The 19,095-nt window shown below is 27.9% G+C and overlaps 1 protein-coding gene across 1 annotated transcript in view; it reads right to left on the bottom strand.

The window, feature by feature from the left end:
- Window positions 1-19,095, bottom strand: part of LOC116773522 (cell adhesion molecule Dscam2-like) — an 84,701-nt gene that overhangs the window by 46,231 nt on the left and 19,375 nt on the right. The window contains exon 3 of the mRNA XM_061528675.1: window positions 11,356-11,383. Within this exon, the coding sequence (XP_061384659.1) occupies window positions 11,356-11,383 (28 nt within the window). The remainder of the gene's footprint in view (window positions 1-11,355; window positions 11,384-19,095) is intronic.

Here is a 19,095-nt window from a genome sequence, read left to right as displayed (position 1 = left end):
CAGTAAATTCTGAATTGTATACATTATAATAATATTAAGCAAATATGATCTAAAATAAAACGATGGTAAATTAAATTCAGTAGCTAAAGATCTACAAGCCGCAGTTCTGAACATATGTAAACTTTTTTAATTTACTCGTTATAATATTCGTTGAGAGATTGATTGAAAAGTTTTAGTAATACAGACAGTACTATTATAAGACAAAGTAAGATTTATAAATAATATAAAGTATACAAGGCGCGTAATAGTCATCTGCTTCTAAATCAGATTGTAACTATAAATATGTTATATAATAAAACATAAGTCAATATAATTCGTAAATATATTTATTATTATAAAAAAAAGCTGATTTTAACATAGTTTTGAAACGTATACGAAAACATACAGCGCTTATAAAATTAAAGTAACTTTTTTTTAATAAGGATCAAATGTCCAAAAATCATTAGAAATCTTTCAGGCGGGTTGGCATTGGTTCTTACGACTAAATGTTGTTTGCACCATTACAGTATGAAAAAATGTTTTTTAATTTACAGGAAGTTAAAAATATAATAACATTATTCATACATTTTTGCTGAATAATCTTAATAACAAACAACCATCATTTAAGATTTATGAATAAAGAAATATTAACTTGCATAGGTTGCAATTATATACTTTAGTACTAGATTGAAAAAACGTTATATTAAATTTTGTATATCACATTATTATAACATAAATAAAACAAAGTGTAAAAAAATATGTTCGAAAACCGCTGGACGAGAGAATAGCCTGTTCATTTGCTTTTGTTCTCAACTGTTTTAGTTCTATGTCAGTTAACAAATTCATTTGAAAAATTTTTCACACCAGCTTAAAACAGGAGTGAATAAGACCCGTAATACCTTTATTGCATTTCAACACCGATGTTTTGTTTTGCGAAAGATTTATTTTTATTTTTTAATCCAGATTATCGAATATTTTTATATTGGTTACCTCTACACACTGTCATATACATATGATGAATTGATCTGATTTATACTCAATAGTAATTATGAATTTATAGGGATATTTTTTTTTCAAATTCAAATTGATTATATAGAATAATTATCTTTTTACTATGTATAAATATTTTTTTATGTCAGTAATATTTTTTTCTAGACCAACGTTACTTTATTTTTTTTTTATATAATTGAATAAAACCATAAACGGATTTTCGTAAAAAAAACAAGCATTGTTGTATTGAATTCTTAGTTAAAAATTTTGAGATCGTATTTTTTAGATCGTATTTTTTTTTTAATTTTAATATTTTATTTGAAATGGGTGTTTGTATCTTCCAGTTAGTATGTATTACTTAAACAGGATAAAATAAATATGTGACTATAATAACTATTTTCTAGACTTTTTGTTTGTAACCTATTGCTTTATGATCAGTAAAATTTGGACAGGTCGTGAAAGTCGAGCAGTGATGTTTTGTAACTGTACTTCGTCATAAATTTTCTCAAATAAACTAATATTTTAAGTTCGGACAGAGTGTTTTATTTATAGTAAATCCAAGAGAGTGTTTTTGTACTCGGTAAGGTGGCGATGAAAATAACATTATTTTCCGATTTGAAAGCTTAAAGTATAAAACTGGTCGCCATTGAGATGCTCCGTGAGGCTAAAAGCTCTTTTAAAAGGGGGGATTTAAAATATATTTGTGATTGTTCAACGAATATTAATTTATTTTCAAAATATGCTTAGATCAATTATATTATACTGGTGTAGTGTTGAGTGTGGTAATTTATATAGAGCTGTTTAAAACTCTTTTGATAAATTGCAAAAAAAAAAAACAAAACAAATTGCAGTCACCTTCAATCGGTCATCTTTAAATAACCGACATGTTTATGTACTGTGTGATTTTTTTGAATATCGTGTAATTATTGGCTCAAAAAAAATATTTCTATGTTCTTTCCTGAAAACCTCTGAAGAGTTTTTTATAACTCTTAGGAGGTTTATATAAAAAAATTAAAATAAATTAAGAAATAGGTAACAAATTAAGTTTGGTATAGCTGTAAAAAATAGATCTGGATTTTATGCTATTTTACTCAATTGTCTATGCTTTCCAATAAGTTCATTTTTGTGTATTTAAAAAAATCTTTCTTTATTTCTCCCTTTATCGTCGTGTACTCATAGCTGAGGGATGTGATCACTGCGGGCTTTTTCCACCACAGCTCTTTGGTCCCAAAAAAAATGCAACATTGTAAAATAAATGTGATGCACAAAGGACAACTTATCTCTTGATAAAGAACTACAGAAACCCTTTCAATAAAAAGATTAACAAAACATAGGAGATATAAAGAGAAACTTCACGATAATATTATTATATTGACGGACGGTGAAGGAAAACATCGTGAGGAAATCTGTTCTTATAATTTCAAATTATAAGATTGAAATCGCCAACCCGTCTTGAGCAAGCGTGGTGATTAATGCTCTAACCTTCTCCATGTGAGAAGAGGCCTTTGCTCAGCAGTGGGCTCCTATAGGCTGATCATGATGACGATGATGATTATTATTTTCTAAATCTCTTTTCTGTATACTTCCTTTGGATGGATTCAGGGGACACATGCATTTTAAATCTTTATAAGTATAAGGGCCGAAACGGACACAAATTCAAATTCGTAGGACAGAAGGTTTCGATGTCCAATTGTATTATTCTGAATGTATTCAGTTGTGAGCAGGCTAAAGTTTCCTTTGCAATATTTCTCACACTTTTTGTTAAACCGAGACCAGATTCCCGAATCTCACGATGCTTTAAGAAAATTTTGATAAACAATAGCGTTTTGTCTCAACGTTTACAAGAGAATGGCGGTCTGTTGAACATTATTTGTATTAAAAATAAAAATTATATTACATATCGGCGTAAGAAAATAAATGTACAAATAAATAAATTTTATTATTAATATATCGACTTAGGAAATGTTATTAGAAAATATAAAGCATTGTATAAAAATGATTACTTGCTTATGACGGTAGTCATAAAAGTTATTTTTCTTTAAATCTTCTAATAAATACGAGAGACAACTGTAAGACGAGTCAGTTCAATGCTGGTACCCGAAGTAATATACATTATTTCTTGGACTCGGTGTTTGAGTTTATTTTGTCGACATGGAGGTCGACAAAAATGATAACAACAACGGTGACGTCATCATTTCTACAAACAATATACTGCTCGAGGTACAGTTTCATTCTTGATTTTTAATGTTCAGCGCTACTTTTAGCAATGTCTTAAAAAATGGCTGAAGCCAGTATTTATAGTTATCAAATACGAGTTCATACTTCAATGTTGCCATTACTAAATTACAATGTTTCACTTTTATATTAATTATAATCAATCATAAAAAATGTTCTAAGTATTATAGCATATTATAATTAGTATGGCACGGGTGGCGCCACCTATTCTTTACAAACAGTGGAAAAGAAGGATAAAGTTTTTTAAGTATGTAGCACATACCTACTGTGTGAACGAGTCGTCTTTTATTGATGAGGTATTTAGGTTTCTTTTTACTCAGCGTTTATTATCTGTGATTTCTTGTAATTGTATGAAATTACAGAGAAAAAAACCGCGATTTTTTTAACTGCTAAATGAATTCATATAGCGGTAAAAAAAATACGACATGAAGGGAAAGGAAAGAGAAAGTAATTCATTATAAGCAAATAACTTATTTGGTATTTATAAATGATTATATTTCCTTTATTTTTAAATAAAAATTAAGTTTTTTAATTTCTATTTTGACTAACTTCACCAAATCGATGATAGTATATCGAACGTTTGTATTTTACTTGTTAAAAACGCCAAGTACCCACGCAGTCCCCCTTCTTATCTGTTTAAACTACCTTCATTATTAAATTCTTTGATTCCAATATGTCATAGTTACAGAAGCAACACACCTGTAGCCCCTAATATATTGGAGGCAACATATTCCCGTCCCTTCATATTAACAACATTTCGTGAATTTAAGAAACGAAAGTGAAAGTGCTAGCTACACTACTTTATGTTTTCAATATTCACTGTTATTAACTATTAAATTCATCTTTACTTTTGTTAGGATAACAAAAAATATATAGATATGCTTCGATTTCTCTAATGGTTGTATTGAAAAAAAAAAAATTTAATCAGATGGAATTCTAAACTAAAAATGGTATAGAAATAATATGAATTGATAAATGATGTATCATCAGAGTAATGCAATGATAATATTAAAGCTTTTAAGCTTCTGAAAGTCCAAATGAATGTTGCTAAGAGAAAAGTTTTATTCTTATTACTTGAGTGATTTGACGTAATTCACGCTCACCATAAATTGTTTTTTATAAAGCTAAAGGTATTCGCAAAAACGGTGTTAAAAAATATCTGAGTATTTCGTGTGTAATATTGTTTATATACGAAATATATTTTAATCGATGGAAAAATATTGAAATAATATAAAAATATATAACAGATAAAATATATTTGTTCGTATCAAAGAAACTTACTAATTATTTATTTATGAATAAGTTTAAGTGACTTGGGGTTATGTCATTATAGTAATTTACTGTCTACTAAATATAATTAAGTATAAAGTTCGTGCAATGTTTGTATTACAGAAATGTACATTTATATAAGTATAACTGTTATTATGTTTAAATAATTTTTGTAAGTGTAATCTAAAGATATATCACTGAAAAAACTACAAATCAAATCTTAGAAATGCAAAATTTCGTTAGTATATATTTTATGAATGTTTGTATTTATTACACTTTAAAGCATAAACAATTAAATAATTTAATAAAGCTACACTTTTCTAGCCAATAAAATAGTAAATCTTCTTAGCACATTGTTCGATTTGATATGGGTTTATAACATCTTTAAGGTACGTGTTCACAATAAGAGTGAGTGACTAAAGCTGATACTGAGAGATATCTTTGGACTTTCGTAACAATATCTGTGTCAAATTTCTACTTAACATACCGTTTGCTTTAACTAAACTATGACAGGTAATCTTCATGATCAACGTCTCATTAGGCGTGTCGCTTATCACGTTACTAACACATTTTATATATCAGAAACTGATTATATGTGATATCCCTATAACAGGTAATCAATGTATTGTTAATATATTACAGGAAGAAATTTATTTTTAGGACAACGCTTTTCATTAATAATTCACGCCTCTATGAGTTTCAATTTAATGAGATTATTATTTTAAAAGAAATATATATATATATATATATATTGCCTTATAGAAGAAAATTATTGATGTTTAGTTGGACTCGTTATAAAGTGGGTAGCAAAACATAATTCTAAGTCACATTATTCATACATTTCCAGTATTGATACGGGATAGTGTAACCAAAATTGTAAGTTGAAACCCTCGCGGTTTGTGTTATAATATATTAACAGCGCTGGAGTAGATAAATAACATTATTCAGATCAGTGAAGCCGAAAATTGTTTGGAATGTACTCGTGTGTATCTCATTTGCAAATAAATCTTTCGATGAAATCAATACATACATAAAAATGTTATTTATATTGTAAACATTACGTGAAATATCTGCTATCAAATTCACACCAGTTCCTTTTTATCAAATCTTTATTTTTATGTGCATTTATCCTTAAATATTTGCCTTTTCTTTTAATGCATCTGTATGCTAGTGATACCTCGCTGTATTATTAAATCCAGAAACTTATCTTTGGAATAAGTTCGTACCTCAAAGTTTAGTCTCAAGACGCATGAAAATTTCCTAATTGTGTCAGACTTTTAAACATTAAAAATTTCACAAAGCACTTACACTCTTGAATTTTTAAAGCCTACTTAACGGTTCGCGAACACCTGTCGTAAATACGAAGCGAGGCGTGGCGGAGTGTTTAACTGGAAGTGGCTATGTTTTAAACACTTTTTACACATGCGTAACGTAGCTTTTTCTGGATGAGAATTTTTTACAGCAATGAATATGAGTGCTTCTTAGATGCTTTAATTGCCCTAACTTAACTTTTATCTTCATGAAATTTTATATAATAACAACATAATCTTTGTGATGTTTCAAAAGTTTCAGCCCCTTTATAAAGTTTTCTCTTTAACGTATATTTATTGAACCGAACGTAATTCTATTTTAAAGAAATATTGCTCAACATTAAGAAAAACATTTAAATTAAATGAGACTAATATCTGATAGATTATATCAAAATTAACACAAATAAATATAACGCTGTTAGCTAGCTTTTATATATATGACTTCATACGTGAAAGTGAAGAACAGACCTCGAATATAAGATGTCAAAATACGCAGAGAAAATTATTCTGATCAAAGCGTTTATTAACTATGATCTAAAAACAACAATAAAAGAGTAAAACTATAAGAGAAATAAAATAATGGTCTAATTATATCTCGGGGAATCTAATATAGTTTTATATTATTTTATTTCAAGTATGTATATATGACATATTAAATAAATGTATTTGTAGCACTTTCATTGAGAAAAGTCTGAGAATAATATATAGTCATATAATGAATCTATACTTATACAAATATAAAAAGTTTGTCTGTTTCGTGCTACACCCTTGTTTCAGCAATCACTGGTTAGGATTCGAAAAGTATTTCGGTATAAGATGATTCATTTACCGAGAAAATCTACAAGACTTTTATAACGCTACAGACAATAGAAGCGAAATGTAATTGAAAATTTTTGCAAAAATTACTTGCTGAGATCAATTAAGATGTAAATCAGATAATAGTGTTTAAAAAATAGACTACAAAGGACAGATTTTTAACATTTTTATAATTACCACGTTAATTATATAAAAATACCATTTCGATGAACAGTTCCAGTGAGTTATATCAGTGTATAGGTCAGGTTTGCAATCTGCTAAAGTGCCTTGTAGGTTACCCATGAAAATTGTAGTTACTATTGTATATAGAACATGCACATAATCACGATAAAAGGACCTTTTTGTGTTTTTACTCAGCTTATTTTTATATTGGTTCCTAAGAAGAAAGCCTTTTAGTTACGCTTTTCTAAGTGAAAACATGTTTTAGTTCTCACACAATTTACTGACTAGGCTTTTAATATTTGATGATATTCATTCGTGTTTTACGTTTTATAGGTTAATGGTATAAACGTCTTAGATTTTAAATGAGATTTGTTGAAGATTAAAATTAATGGGTTTTGTATTGAAGTTTACAATAAATATGATATTTCTTTAATATATTGTTTTGGACGAATATGTTTTCTGGTTATCTCAAGGAAATAGATGTATTCCCATGGGTGGGTATAAAGATCTCTTATTTAGACATGTGTGTGGAATATTGTGGTAATAAAGAAAATACAGAATTTTATGTATCAACAAATTTGTTTGTAATTTTCAGAATATAGAAAGTAAGCTTATTTTATTAGACACTTGAATACAAATAGCATATATAAATAATAAGATAATACTATATATAACATAACAGAATTACAATCCTACAGCTAGTAGATGTTTAAATGTAAAATAGTACTGAAATATTTGACATAACATAAAAATAGGACGAAAGTGGCTGGTTATTTTCATCACATGAATTATCACACAAACACAAGAGTCCTTTCATAATAATTCAAATATTTCATTTACAAAAATAAATATCTATTATTTTATTATAATAATTACTGAAACATCTTTCGAATCTAATCATGTAAATTACAAGACAAATGCTGCATTTCAAGTTACAAGGGATAAACGTGATACATGTGCGGAATGTGTCTGTTACATTGTCAGATAGACGTTTATGAGGTGGCACTTGAACAAATATTTCAGTGTTATTCGCACGAACTGCTGTTATAATACTGATGGCTCTCAGATGTTTCGCTAGTAATTTGAAAAGGTTTAAATAAAATTAATTATAAAGAATTCTATTCTAAGAATCGTCTATTACTTTACCTGTATAAATTTAAAGTAAGCGTTGCTTCTAGTTAATTAATTAGGAATTTCGTCGAAAGGTATATTGTCTGGTAAATAACTGCTGTCTTTTGTTCTGCGTAACTATCAATTAGAATACAGACATCTAAAAGATTTCATGGATGCTAAAAATCAAAAATATAAATATTATCAAAAAATGAAGTTCAGTCGTAGTTTATTTTGTTACTAATCGTATAAAGTTACAAGTCTCTGTTGCGTGTATCATATTTCTAAACAAACAAAGAATGTTCCGATAAAATACAACTTTTGCTAAAAAAAATATTTTTCATCCAGGGTTCTCGACGTAGTAAAATAAAATTTTACTTTTTCGTTTCAATTAGTAACGGAGCTTCAAAGGATTGAGAATTTGAGTGAAAACAGATTATTTTCTCGTGTTCGTATTGGTATTCGGTTCTATATTTCTCTATTAACCGTCTGGAATAGAAAAAGAAAAACTATATTTACTACGTAACTTTGCATATGCATAAATATATGCATTTTAAGATCCAAAATTGATGACAATGCAAAAAACTGTCAGACGGTGAATGAAAACATCGTGAGGAAACCTGGACTTATAATTTCAAATTATAAGTTTGAAATCGCCAACCCGTCTTGAGCAAGCGTGCTGATTAATGCTCTTACCTTCTCCATGTGAGAAGAGGCCTTTGCTCTGCAGTGGGCTCCCATAGGATGATGATGATGATGATGATGAATTATCCAAAAAACTTTAATCAAAATGTATGGAAAAATACGGATTATAATATCAATTAAAACCCCAATAAAGCAAGTCGTTTTCACAATTTTGTAATATCTGTAATTCATTCAGTTTTAATTGCACCGTATTAATTTGTCGGCGTTGATCTACGGCTCTTTATATTGAAAATCATCAAACTCTTACAGCTAGCTGAATATTTGTTTTCAGATTGAAAAATTTGTGTATATTTTTATTTATGAACTTAAAATTTTGAACGTGTATTTATCGATTCTGGTATTGACCCAATAATTATTTAATAAGAATCTTTAAAATATATATCATTATAGTATCATTTACAGATCTTTAATTTTAATTTATTTTTCACTCTAGTGAGGGATCACTATCACATCAATGAAAAGAAAGTATGAACCACATAAATGTAAATCGTTCGGAATCTGACCATTATTGTAAAAGGAACTTAAACCTTCCTACTGTCTAGTTGTGTAATAGTATATGTAGGTAATATTTCATGTTTCATTCATTTTATGTTTCAATAGTATATGTAGGTACATTTCGTGCTTTTAAAATTGAGAATATAAGGGTGAATTAGATGAGTGTCTAGTCAATATAATTCAAACTTTGTAGTTCTAACTCGATAACGTGGAAATTATAAAACCCTAAAGTCCGTAGAGCCAAGTTCATTTCATGATATAAAAAAAAATTTCAAGGCCAAGGGCCAGATAAACGAAAAAACTTGTATCATCGTCTATCTAATTTTAAACAGTTAGATACATGAGATCAATGGTTTTGTTTAAATTCATTTAAATGGAACACACGGATATACTACGAAATAAATATTGACTTGTTTATGCAACAGAGATGGAAAAACTTTTGATCTAAATTGGATTTTGTATTGGGTTTAGTGATTACATATTCAGTGTCCAAATATATTTGGTGCTTTTATTTTATAAAAAACACATAATATAGATATCTGGATTAGCTCTTACAAATGTAGTCATAGTATTTATAGTCTAATTTTTGAGGAATGCCTTAAAGTTTCTTCATTTGAAATAGAGGCTCGTACTAATAGCAAACGATAGCATAAAGAAGAGAAATCTTGTTTTGGTACACGTTATGAATAAAACTGAAATGTATTTGATATCATACATTAATAAATTCCATTATTAGATGGAACGCGAGTGTCATGATGTCAGATGAGTAGCAGGTGTAACATCTCGCTACTGTCACGTCCCCAGTTAAATTGGTTTACTCCTATGACACACGTATATTACATATGAATACCTCTTGAATTCCCTGATTTTATTGGATCCAACCATCAATTCCGTACGAAAGTCATCACAATTAAAACAATATCACGGAAATATTTTTTGTTGAACGTCGAGGCTTTTAGAAAATAAAAATGAATAAAATAACTAAAGTTTAGTGCTACCTTTTATATGTATCGTTGGAAACTATTTTTCTTTTTAACAACAATCATTCGCTAGCGAATATAAACTAAGTGAAATAAAAGAAGATTATTTGACTGATATTTTAAATAAAAATTATTAAAAGTTTATATCAATAAACGGAAAACTTCGAATTTTAAAGTGAATCAAGACTTTGATAAGTTAAAAACAAATTATAATGACGTAATTACAATTCACGTTTGATGTGTATATTGCATTGCTGTAAATATAAACTTATTTTTTTTTCGACCGGATACTGCTCAACTATTCTTGCTTTTGATAGTTGGTGAAAATTAATCCGTACGTAGTCAATGCATTTTCTCAGTGATAACTCATTCGTTCTCGTCCCGAAGACATAGAAATTGTAAATGTGAATGATCACAGATGCAGGCAAACTGTTCAAATTTTTTGCCATTTGCATGAAGAAGTAAGAAGCGTATCGCTTCGTTTAGATAACATAAAGGTTGCAACAAAAGGATGGAGCCCACCGTGCTTCTTGTTATCCGATGATCGAAGGGGTCAAAGGAATAAAAAAGAACAATTTCTGTACACAAAGACAAAATGTATCCAGTAAAATACTGGAAGTCTGGCTAATTTACATTTACTCGATTTTGTTTTAACCTCTTCCTTTTTTTTGGTCTTAACCTGATTCGATCTCGCAGCAGCATTGTCTTTGCAGCTACCCTGTCCTTGGTCCCAATGAAATACCTGAAGTTAAGGTTCGAGGACAATTCTATATCTAACAACTAAAACCTAAAAATCTTATTTTCTGATTGGGTGTCGACAGAGGTCAAGAAATATTTTGGAAGTAAAATTCTACAGCATAAATTATTCAATCAAACAGCGTGGATTCAATCTCAAGGACTTTTAGTAAGTAATGTTATCAAAACGCAACTTATTGTTGGTAGTAGATCAAAACAAGCTGCGGGATATATGGTTGTAGGGTAAATTTTCAATTAAATAACTTCCTTAGCCGTAACACACATGCTGTATTAAAGTTCCTTATCCGTTATAAAACGAACCATTGATAGAGAGTTATGCTGGGCCTGCATTATTAAACATATTTTACATAATGAGGAATTTTAATTAAAATACCGTAATCTCGAGCACCAGACGGCGAGTTATATAAAAAAAAAACAACTTGATTATATACGTATTATCACTAAAAGTTAAATAAAAAAGTTTCAGTCAGTATGCAAGTTAATTTTATATAAAATTATATTAAGTGCAATAATATGTTTCAGTAAATGGTAATAAATATTTGACTCACCCTGTGTTTGAGCTGCAACAGCGTTGACCTGAAATCATAGGTTTGTTATAAGATAAAAATATAAGTATGATTTTTAATTACGGATCTGTGGTATCAGAGAAAAACTTCTTTGTACAATACAATATTAAATACAAGAAACCGTTCAATCAAAAGCGTTTAATTTAAATTAGTTACTTTTCGGATATTACGCGTTTTGTTACCATTTTATAACTACATAATCCCGACGTTTCCGTTCGTTTACACTAACAGTGAACACGAGCAGACGAGATGAAAGTTTCTTATAAAGTTATAAAATAATAAAAAACGCGTTAAAACTTAATCTAATTTTAATGTGTCCATTTGAAAATATTTAATATAACAAAGCGTTTCGTTTTTATTACTCCATAGTTTTTGAGATACTCATGGACTTCATAAATAAACATAACTTAAAGTGACGTAATAATTAATAATTAATAATTAGTTATATGAAAAATTAAAGAGGATTTCCAAAAAAAAATATATACCAATTTCTTTTGTCATAAAGTCAATTAAAATTTGTTCGACAAATATAAATTGATATAAAAAAAGATTTATTTTTAAATAATAATCAAGGTGGGGAAAGTTAAAAAGGGAAATTAAGAAAGTTTGTAAGTACTCAATTAAGAAAAATTAAAAAGTTACTTTAGAATACAAGCGGTGCAAAACTGGTAACAAATAAAATAAGGTTATCTAATAGTTATCACATTTTTAAAGTATATATATAGTATATGCGGTTTTAATCACAGAAAAAACATAGCATTATATTTTGTCGTACAAAATCTTACTTTTGGAGAAAAACAGGTTACAAGAAACTTTTCAAAATAGAAAAGTTTTAGAGAGACAATTAAATTCATTTTTTGTATTGTATATCTTGAAATTAGGCGAAATAACCCAACCTATTTCCCCGTTTTACATATGACAACACAATCAACAGGAAAGGTCACCCTAATTTCGTTTCAAAGGGTATAACTATCATCATTTAAGGAAGGGCCCGAAGGGATAGAACAAAGAGCTCGCAATTGAGTCTATACGAAGAAAAACGGGGATGTCTATTTGCTAAACTCTTGTACGTAACGAGCTGTATGCACGCGGGCACAGCAAAAGTATAAAATTACATTTATTTATCTATATTTTTCCGTCGTTATTCTCACAGTCCATGTATAAATTATCACGTTTATACCAATAATTGCACCTTCACATCTTAATTTTATGTATTGCGTGTTTTAACTACTAAGCTTTGAAACAACCGAACGAAATTCCGCGTAATTTAGTAATTCGAATAAAATCGCATTCGAAGCTAGTAAATAATTAAACCGATCATAACTATTTATTTAAATATAAATTATTTCGGTTTATTCAGAATAGCTTAGGCAATAAAACAGATAGAAAACTATCATTAATATAATTTTATTATTAATATATAAAATTAATTATTTCTTCTTAATAATATTATTTGAGTAAACATCTGCACAGTTTTATAATTCAATAAGGAAGCAGTGCTGTTAAGACATTCTGTATCGTCTGAAGTCATTATGTATTCCTTTAGTATGCTCGGAGGTGTACGGGCTTGTTAAGGTACATTTGTAGAGTGACAATTTACTAGAGTCGAATATATGGGTATACATACTGGCCAGGAAATTAGAGGTAAAGTGATCCAGAAATAAGAAATAACAAATGAAATTCAGAATAACTTACTACTCGAGATACTAGTACTGAGCTACGTACTTTTAATTTTTATGATTTAACATTAATAATAATTAATATTTATTAAAAAAAATATATAATAAATATTTCTTTCTTGCAATGAATATAATAATGATTCTACAAAAATTTATTTATCAAACCTAATTTACTAATAAATTCGCTTGTTTCGTGGCCAAGCTTTGAGTAAATTTAGCTAATTACTCCATATTTGTTATAGTGTTTACATATGCTGAGTGTGCATATTTGATGAGAGCTCTAAATATTCTAGACTTTACCCTCCCGTGAGTAGAATGTTATAGCTGCTTTGTGATAAAGGTTAAATAGCAATTTCCACTAAGAAGTTTCAAAAAGGTTCAGAACAAAATTCGTTTATGAACTTTGACGTTCGAGAAGCATGTGTTTGAAGAGTTTTTTTTATTTATACATAATATATATATATATATATATATATATATATATATATATATATATATATATATATATATATATATATAAATATTCTTCAAGTTGTACTAAATTATCCCCACTTATTTAACATACTTGGAAACAGTACTTTGTAGCATTTTATTTGCTTTTCTACTTCACTATAAAATGACATTATTATACTGGCTAAGTGCTTGCATTAAAAACCGCTAGGAGATATACATTTTGAATGTTTTCAAATATGAAATATTATTCGAATAAACTCTATGTAAAGTCCATTAAAAATCTTTGTTATGTAGAATGAAATTTGCATAAATAACTCATTTTAATTTCATTTAGAATTTTAAAATTGTTATTGGATTTGGATGTTACATTTAACCTAGAATATTAAACTAGACCTGATCTAGAGTCGCACTGAAGTAAACGTTTTATTAGATTTAACGATTTCAATAATCAAGAAATATAAGCATGGTAACATCGATGTCAGATTTTAGAGACCAAGTGTCTAAGCTCGCGGTTTTAGTAATAAGATGTCAATTGTCATGTAAAGAAAGTCACTTTAAAACCATATTTTAAATCATAGATGTTGTAACTAAAATGAAAATCATCAATCAATCAAATGTCCAACTTTTTTCAACTTCAATTACAATTAATGACTTTCTGCTAGAAACTTTAAAATTGAGCAATGTGTTTTATTTGTTTTGTAATAAATTTCCGATTCAGTCTTACCAATATTTATATGAAGATCATTTTGAGATTGACGAGTGTTTTCCAAAGTTGTCACTCCAAATAGTACAGTGAACCTCGAAAAAAAAATTGTATGTATGTCAGTGTTGACTAAAGGATGTGAAATATAAATGACTACAATTGCTTTTCAGAGTTTTCTTCTAAAATAAAGAACTATAGAGCAAAGTGAACGTTAGCATTACGCTCGTAGAATATCTAGAGATTGTGAGCTTAAAGTAGGCATCGGAAATCGAGGAGTGGCTTGGCCCACAGGGGATCTGAGGACTTAGGCATTGGCGCTGGAAGTCAATTAAAGACCTACATCCGTTAATGGATTGGTGATTTAGCTAAATAATAAACATTGTACTTACCATTTATTAAGCTATAATGATAATATTGATTGGATATTATATTTCTCTTTTTAAATTCTCATTTCCCAAAAAAAAAAAAACAATAATGTACTTTTTTTGATTAGTGTTTTAAAAAAAAGTTCACTTGTATCGTAAAACCAATACTATGTTTTTATTCCAGAGCCATCTGTTAAAATAATAATGGGATGTCATCTGGATATTGTTTTTTAATAAATGAAGCGAAATCATTTACGCTCCTTATCTAAATATAAGCATATATCTCGAAAACTAGCATAATATTAAAACAGTTCGTTATATTTGGGTTAAAAGTAAAAGAACTAAACGGTAATTTATTTATTGTGTCATAAGGTTAACTCGAATTTATGCCATTAAAGTGGACAACATATGAAAACAATGGGGACAGGAAATAAACGGGAAATTGAACGCTCTCCAATACCAGACCTGTTTTGGATCTGTCGAAGAAAAACCAATGCATAAGTCATTCATAAATGATTTGTTTTGAACTATGTGGTTAAATTTAATTCACATAATCGTATCTATATCATAGTTATTTCTAAACTTAGTAATGAGAAGAAAAAATTCCCCGTTAAAACATTAGTATGTAATTGTAAATATATAAAGCGTTTGAAAAATAATACTGATACAATACAATGGACTTAAAATACAATACAATTTAGAATACACACGAGTAATTTAACTTTACAATGGCACTCTTAATGATCAACGATTATATCTTTTGTTTGCTCTTAACGAGTTCTGATTCTCTCACATATGGAGTATCCTTCATAATGAAAGGTGTTATTGTTTACATTTTAAACGAAATGTCTTCTTATTTATGATTTATTGATTATATAATGTTTGTTCAAATTGTATTTTATACATCTTACCTTAATATAAAATTAAATATATATGTACAGTTATTTATTAAGTATGTAAAATAAATAAATGCTACTGTAAATCAATTAAGAAGGAAAATTTGGTAAAAAGAAGATGAATGAGGAGCAGAAAGAAAAATACTATAAAAAGTTGATGTGGGCTTCATATAGATGAACAAAAAGTCAGCTACAGTATCACATTAGCCCAATTTTTACAGGCTGGTCTTACATACCCAACTGAGTAAGTTGATTATTATGTCGACTAGAGCCATATTTCAATTTTCCTGTAACTCTACGGAATTTTAAAGTCAAAAAACGCTCTTTATCATTACGGACTATAACTTAAGTATTAAATTATTATTCTAACATGTTTAGAGATATTTGTATTAACAACTATCATTATAAATATATTATATATTATATATTGATATATTTGTTTAACTCAGAGCTCTTTCTATTAGATACATATAAGTGTACTCCAGAACAGATATCGATGCACAATGTATATATATATATATATCGATATCTCTCTCTATATATGATGATATATATATAATAACTTGACAATCAAAAGTTTTTTGACCCTTAAAATTACGTATTTTATTTTTTATATAGTAATAAAAAATTTATTGTACAATATTTTCAATAAAGAATCACATAAACAACAACATGTTAAAGCTCAAGTAAGTTCGTAACATCTTTACGAGCACGTTATTGGAGCGGCGGTTTAAGCTTAAATCTCGGATTATTTACGTAGGACACTAAACCGGGATTAAACTTTGGCAATTATTAAGTCACCATCGGTGTCCGAAGTTTGCAATACCGGTATTCATAGTTTGTATACAATTAAAGCTATGGGAGTTATTCCATGACTTTAGAAATAAATCTATTAATCAATACTTGTAGTGTTCTGTTAAATCTAAATATGTGGGTGTTGAAAATGAGATGGTTTTGTTATTAAAATACTTAGTACACTTAAAACATGGTCCCGAACGTCAATAATTTAATTGGTCATATACATGAACTTGCTATGATTAGGTAAAAATATGAATAATGGAAATTTTTATACAATAGTGAAAGCTAATGTAAAAAAATAATGCAAAAGTTATTAGAACAACATACGCTTCATTAAAATAAGCAATAAAATTCAATTACTTATAAAAAATAATGTCTATTCGATTTCTGATTAAGGAGACCTTATTTAATATTTTAAATAGTTCTTAAGTTTATTAATTTATGAAGTAAAGAAAACTTAGGACCGTTTGTTATGTTGTATAATCGTATGTATTTTTGTGATATATAAAAGAAATAATCTGTTTAACTTAACGAATATAGAAGAGACGTAACTTCAAAGAATGTGCTTATTATTTTGTAGATATTGCAATTGCATGGATCGTTACGTTCGTGTCAATTATGTTTGTAAATTCATATTAGTGTTATTGTTAAAAGAAAAATAAAGTATTCATTATATTAAGGCTACTGTATGTACTAAGTTTTTACTTTTTGTGTATGAAACTAATCTTGCTTACCATTTTTATTATTACTATAAATTTTCTTTAAAAAAAAATCTCATCTAAATATCAGTCAGTAAATACTTTTGAATCATTAAATAATATCCAAGTACCTACATGTCACATATTCAAGTGATGAGAAACTAAGGCAGGCACGGAATGCACAGCCCCAGATCTCCTGAGAACAAAATAGCTGTATTCTACATACTACAGTAAGTATATAGAATATATATGCTCTATATATACTCTCTCGTTCTACCAGTCAGCCGGAAAGATATACAACGAAAATGTATGTCAATGAAGGAGAGAGTAATAATATTTGTCTCGATCCATCCTGCTCCCACATTATTTAGACCAAGAATAAAACATAATATTGAAGCAATTTGTGTCAACGATGAACCTTATACCATTGAAGTAAGAATTTTTTAATATATGATAAATTAAAAATATAAAAAAAAATTATATACAAATGACAAGTAAATTCTAAACATCCCCGACTCATTATTCTCAGAATACTCAATACTCTGCTCTTGTTATGAGTAATGGTTCGGTTCGAACAAAGCTATACGCTTTCAAACAAAAATAAATAAGGATTTACACAAATACTTTTTTTTGTATTGGTTAATAGTAAATTAAACGTAGGATAATAGGAAAATACCTGTTTCTGGAGCCTTGTAATATCAATGTGGTATTTACGAAAAAAAAAGCGCTTTAAAATGCTTTTGTTCATAAAACTGATTACTAATACATAACTGTAAATAATGCTATAACTGCTGGAATTTATTTGAAGATATAAATCTGTTATAAAATGTTGCTTCACATAAATATCAGAGGTTTCAAATGGAAATCATTCATCAAATGATGTAATATTTTTTTGTTTAACTCCGACATAGGATTAAATTTTTAAATTTCATTATTACGTCATGTAATACATACATGTGGAAACAAATCTCATTCTATATTACGATTCGTATATTACTGTTCGTCACCTGTATCCAGGTAATTTAAGTAAGATCTAAAGTCAAGTGTAATAAATAATTTTATTTCACTTTCCAGTAGCAATTAAGTGCTGAGTAAACGAAATTCTGTCTTTTCATAATTGAATAGATCACGATAATACTTTTTCTCTATTACTAACAGCAAATGATTAGATAAGTTGTATAAGAATTTTTTTATTATTACATATAGCATATTTTTGTTTAGTGAATTCCTTTAGGTCAACTCTAAACAACGAATAAAATCATAGTGGATCGGAAATAAAAAGGAAATTGAAGTCCATTATGAGATACGTTTGAACTTTCATATTATATTTCTTCAATAAATTATATATATATTTAAATATTTTCTTAGTTTTGTTTTATAATATTTGAAAATAAGCAATAACTTTATGATAATGAATTAACTAAATGATCAATTGATATAAATAGGAAAGAAAGATTGCGTACGAAATAACGTAGAATTTGAAACACTGTTTGTATGATATTTTCAATGTATACAGCGTGTTGAAATTTTGAATAATAAAATACTACTTATTATAGACACGCACGACTGCATACGTATAATAAATATGTTTTCAGCAAAGTATTGAAGTATTATAAAAGGATAAATCTTGAAATTAAACAACAGACATTCGTTAAATGAAATTAATTACTCGATAATACATTTTTAATAAAAATATCATTTTTTAAATCTCTGAGATTCATGAGCGAACAGATTCTTATGAAATAAAATAATTGGAACGTCGGATTAAATAATTTATTAATTGACAATACGTGTAATGAATGAATGTTCGCTAATTCAGAAAATAAAAATGTATTTACGACTCCTTTAAATTAATTAATATACATGCAGTTCGGATCCTCTGACCCGTCAATTCGTGACGACTAGTGATGTATAATAAAGAAAACATTAATAATATATAATCATTTTGTTTATTGTTATCTATCTATTTATTTAAATCGACTTATTTTCTTATTTTTATTACATTATATTTTATAATATTATTAATCTTATGAGATACAGAAATTGTTTTTGAAAGTTTTATCATATAATATAGCAAGAGAATACATATAAAAACAAAAATTGCACATAACAGTAACAATTGCCTCCATT

The sequence above is a fragment of the Danaus plexippus genome (genome assembly GCF_018135715.1).
Source record: "Danaus plexippus chromosome 22 unlocalized genomic scaffold, MEX_DaPlex mxdp_27, whole genome shotgun sequence".
Lineage (NCBI taxonomy): Eukaryota > Metazoa > Arthropoda > Insecta > Lepidoptera > Nymphalidae > Danaus > Danaus plexippus.
Note: the sequence above shows the minus strand (reverse complement) of the source record. Positions and strands in the feature narration are given on the sequence as shown.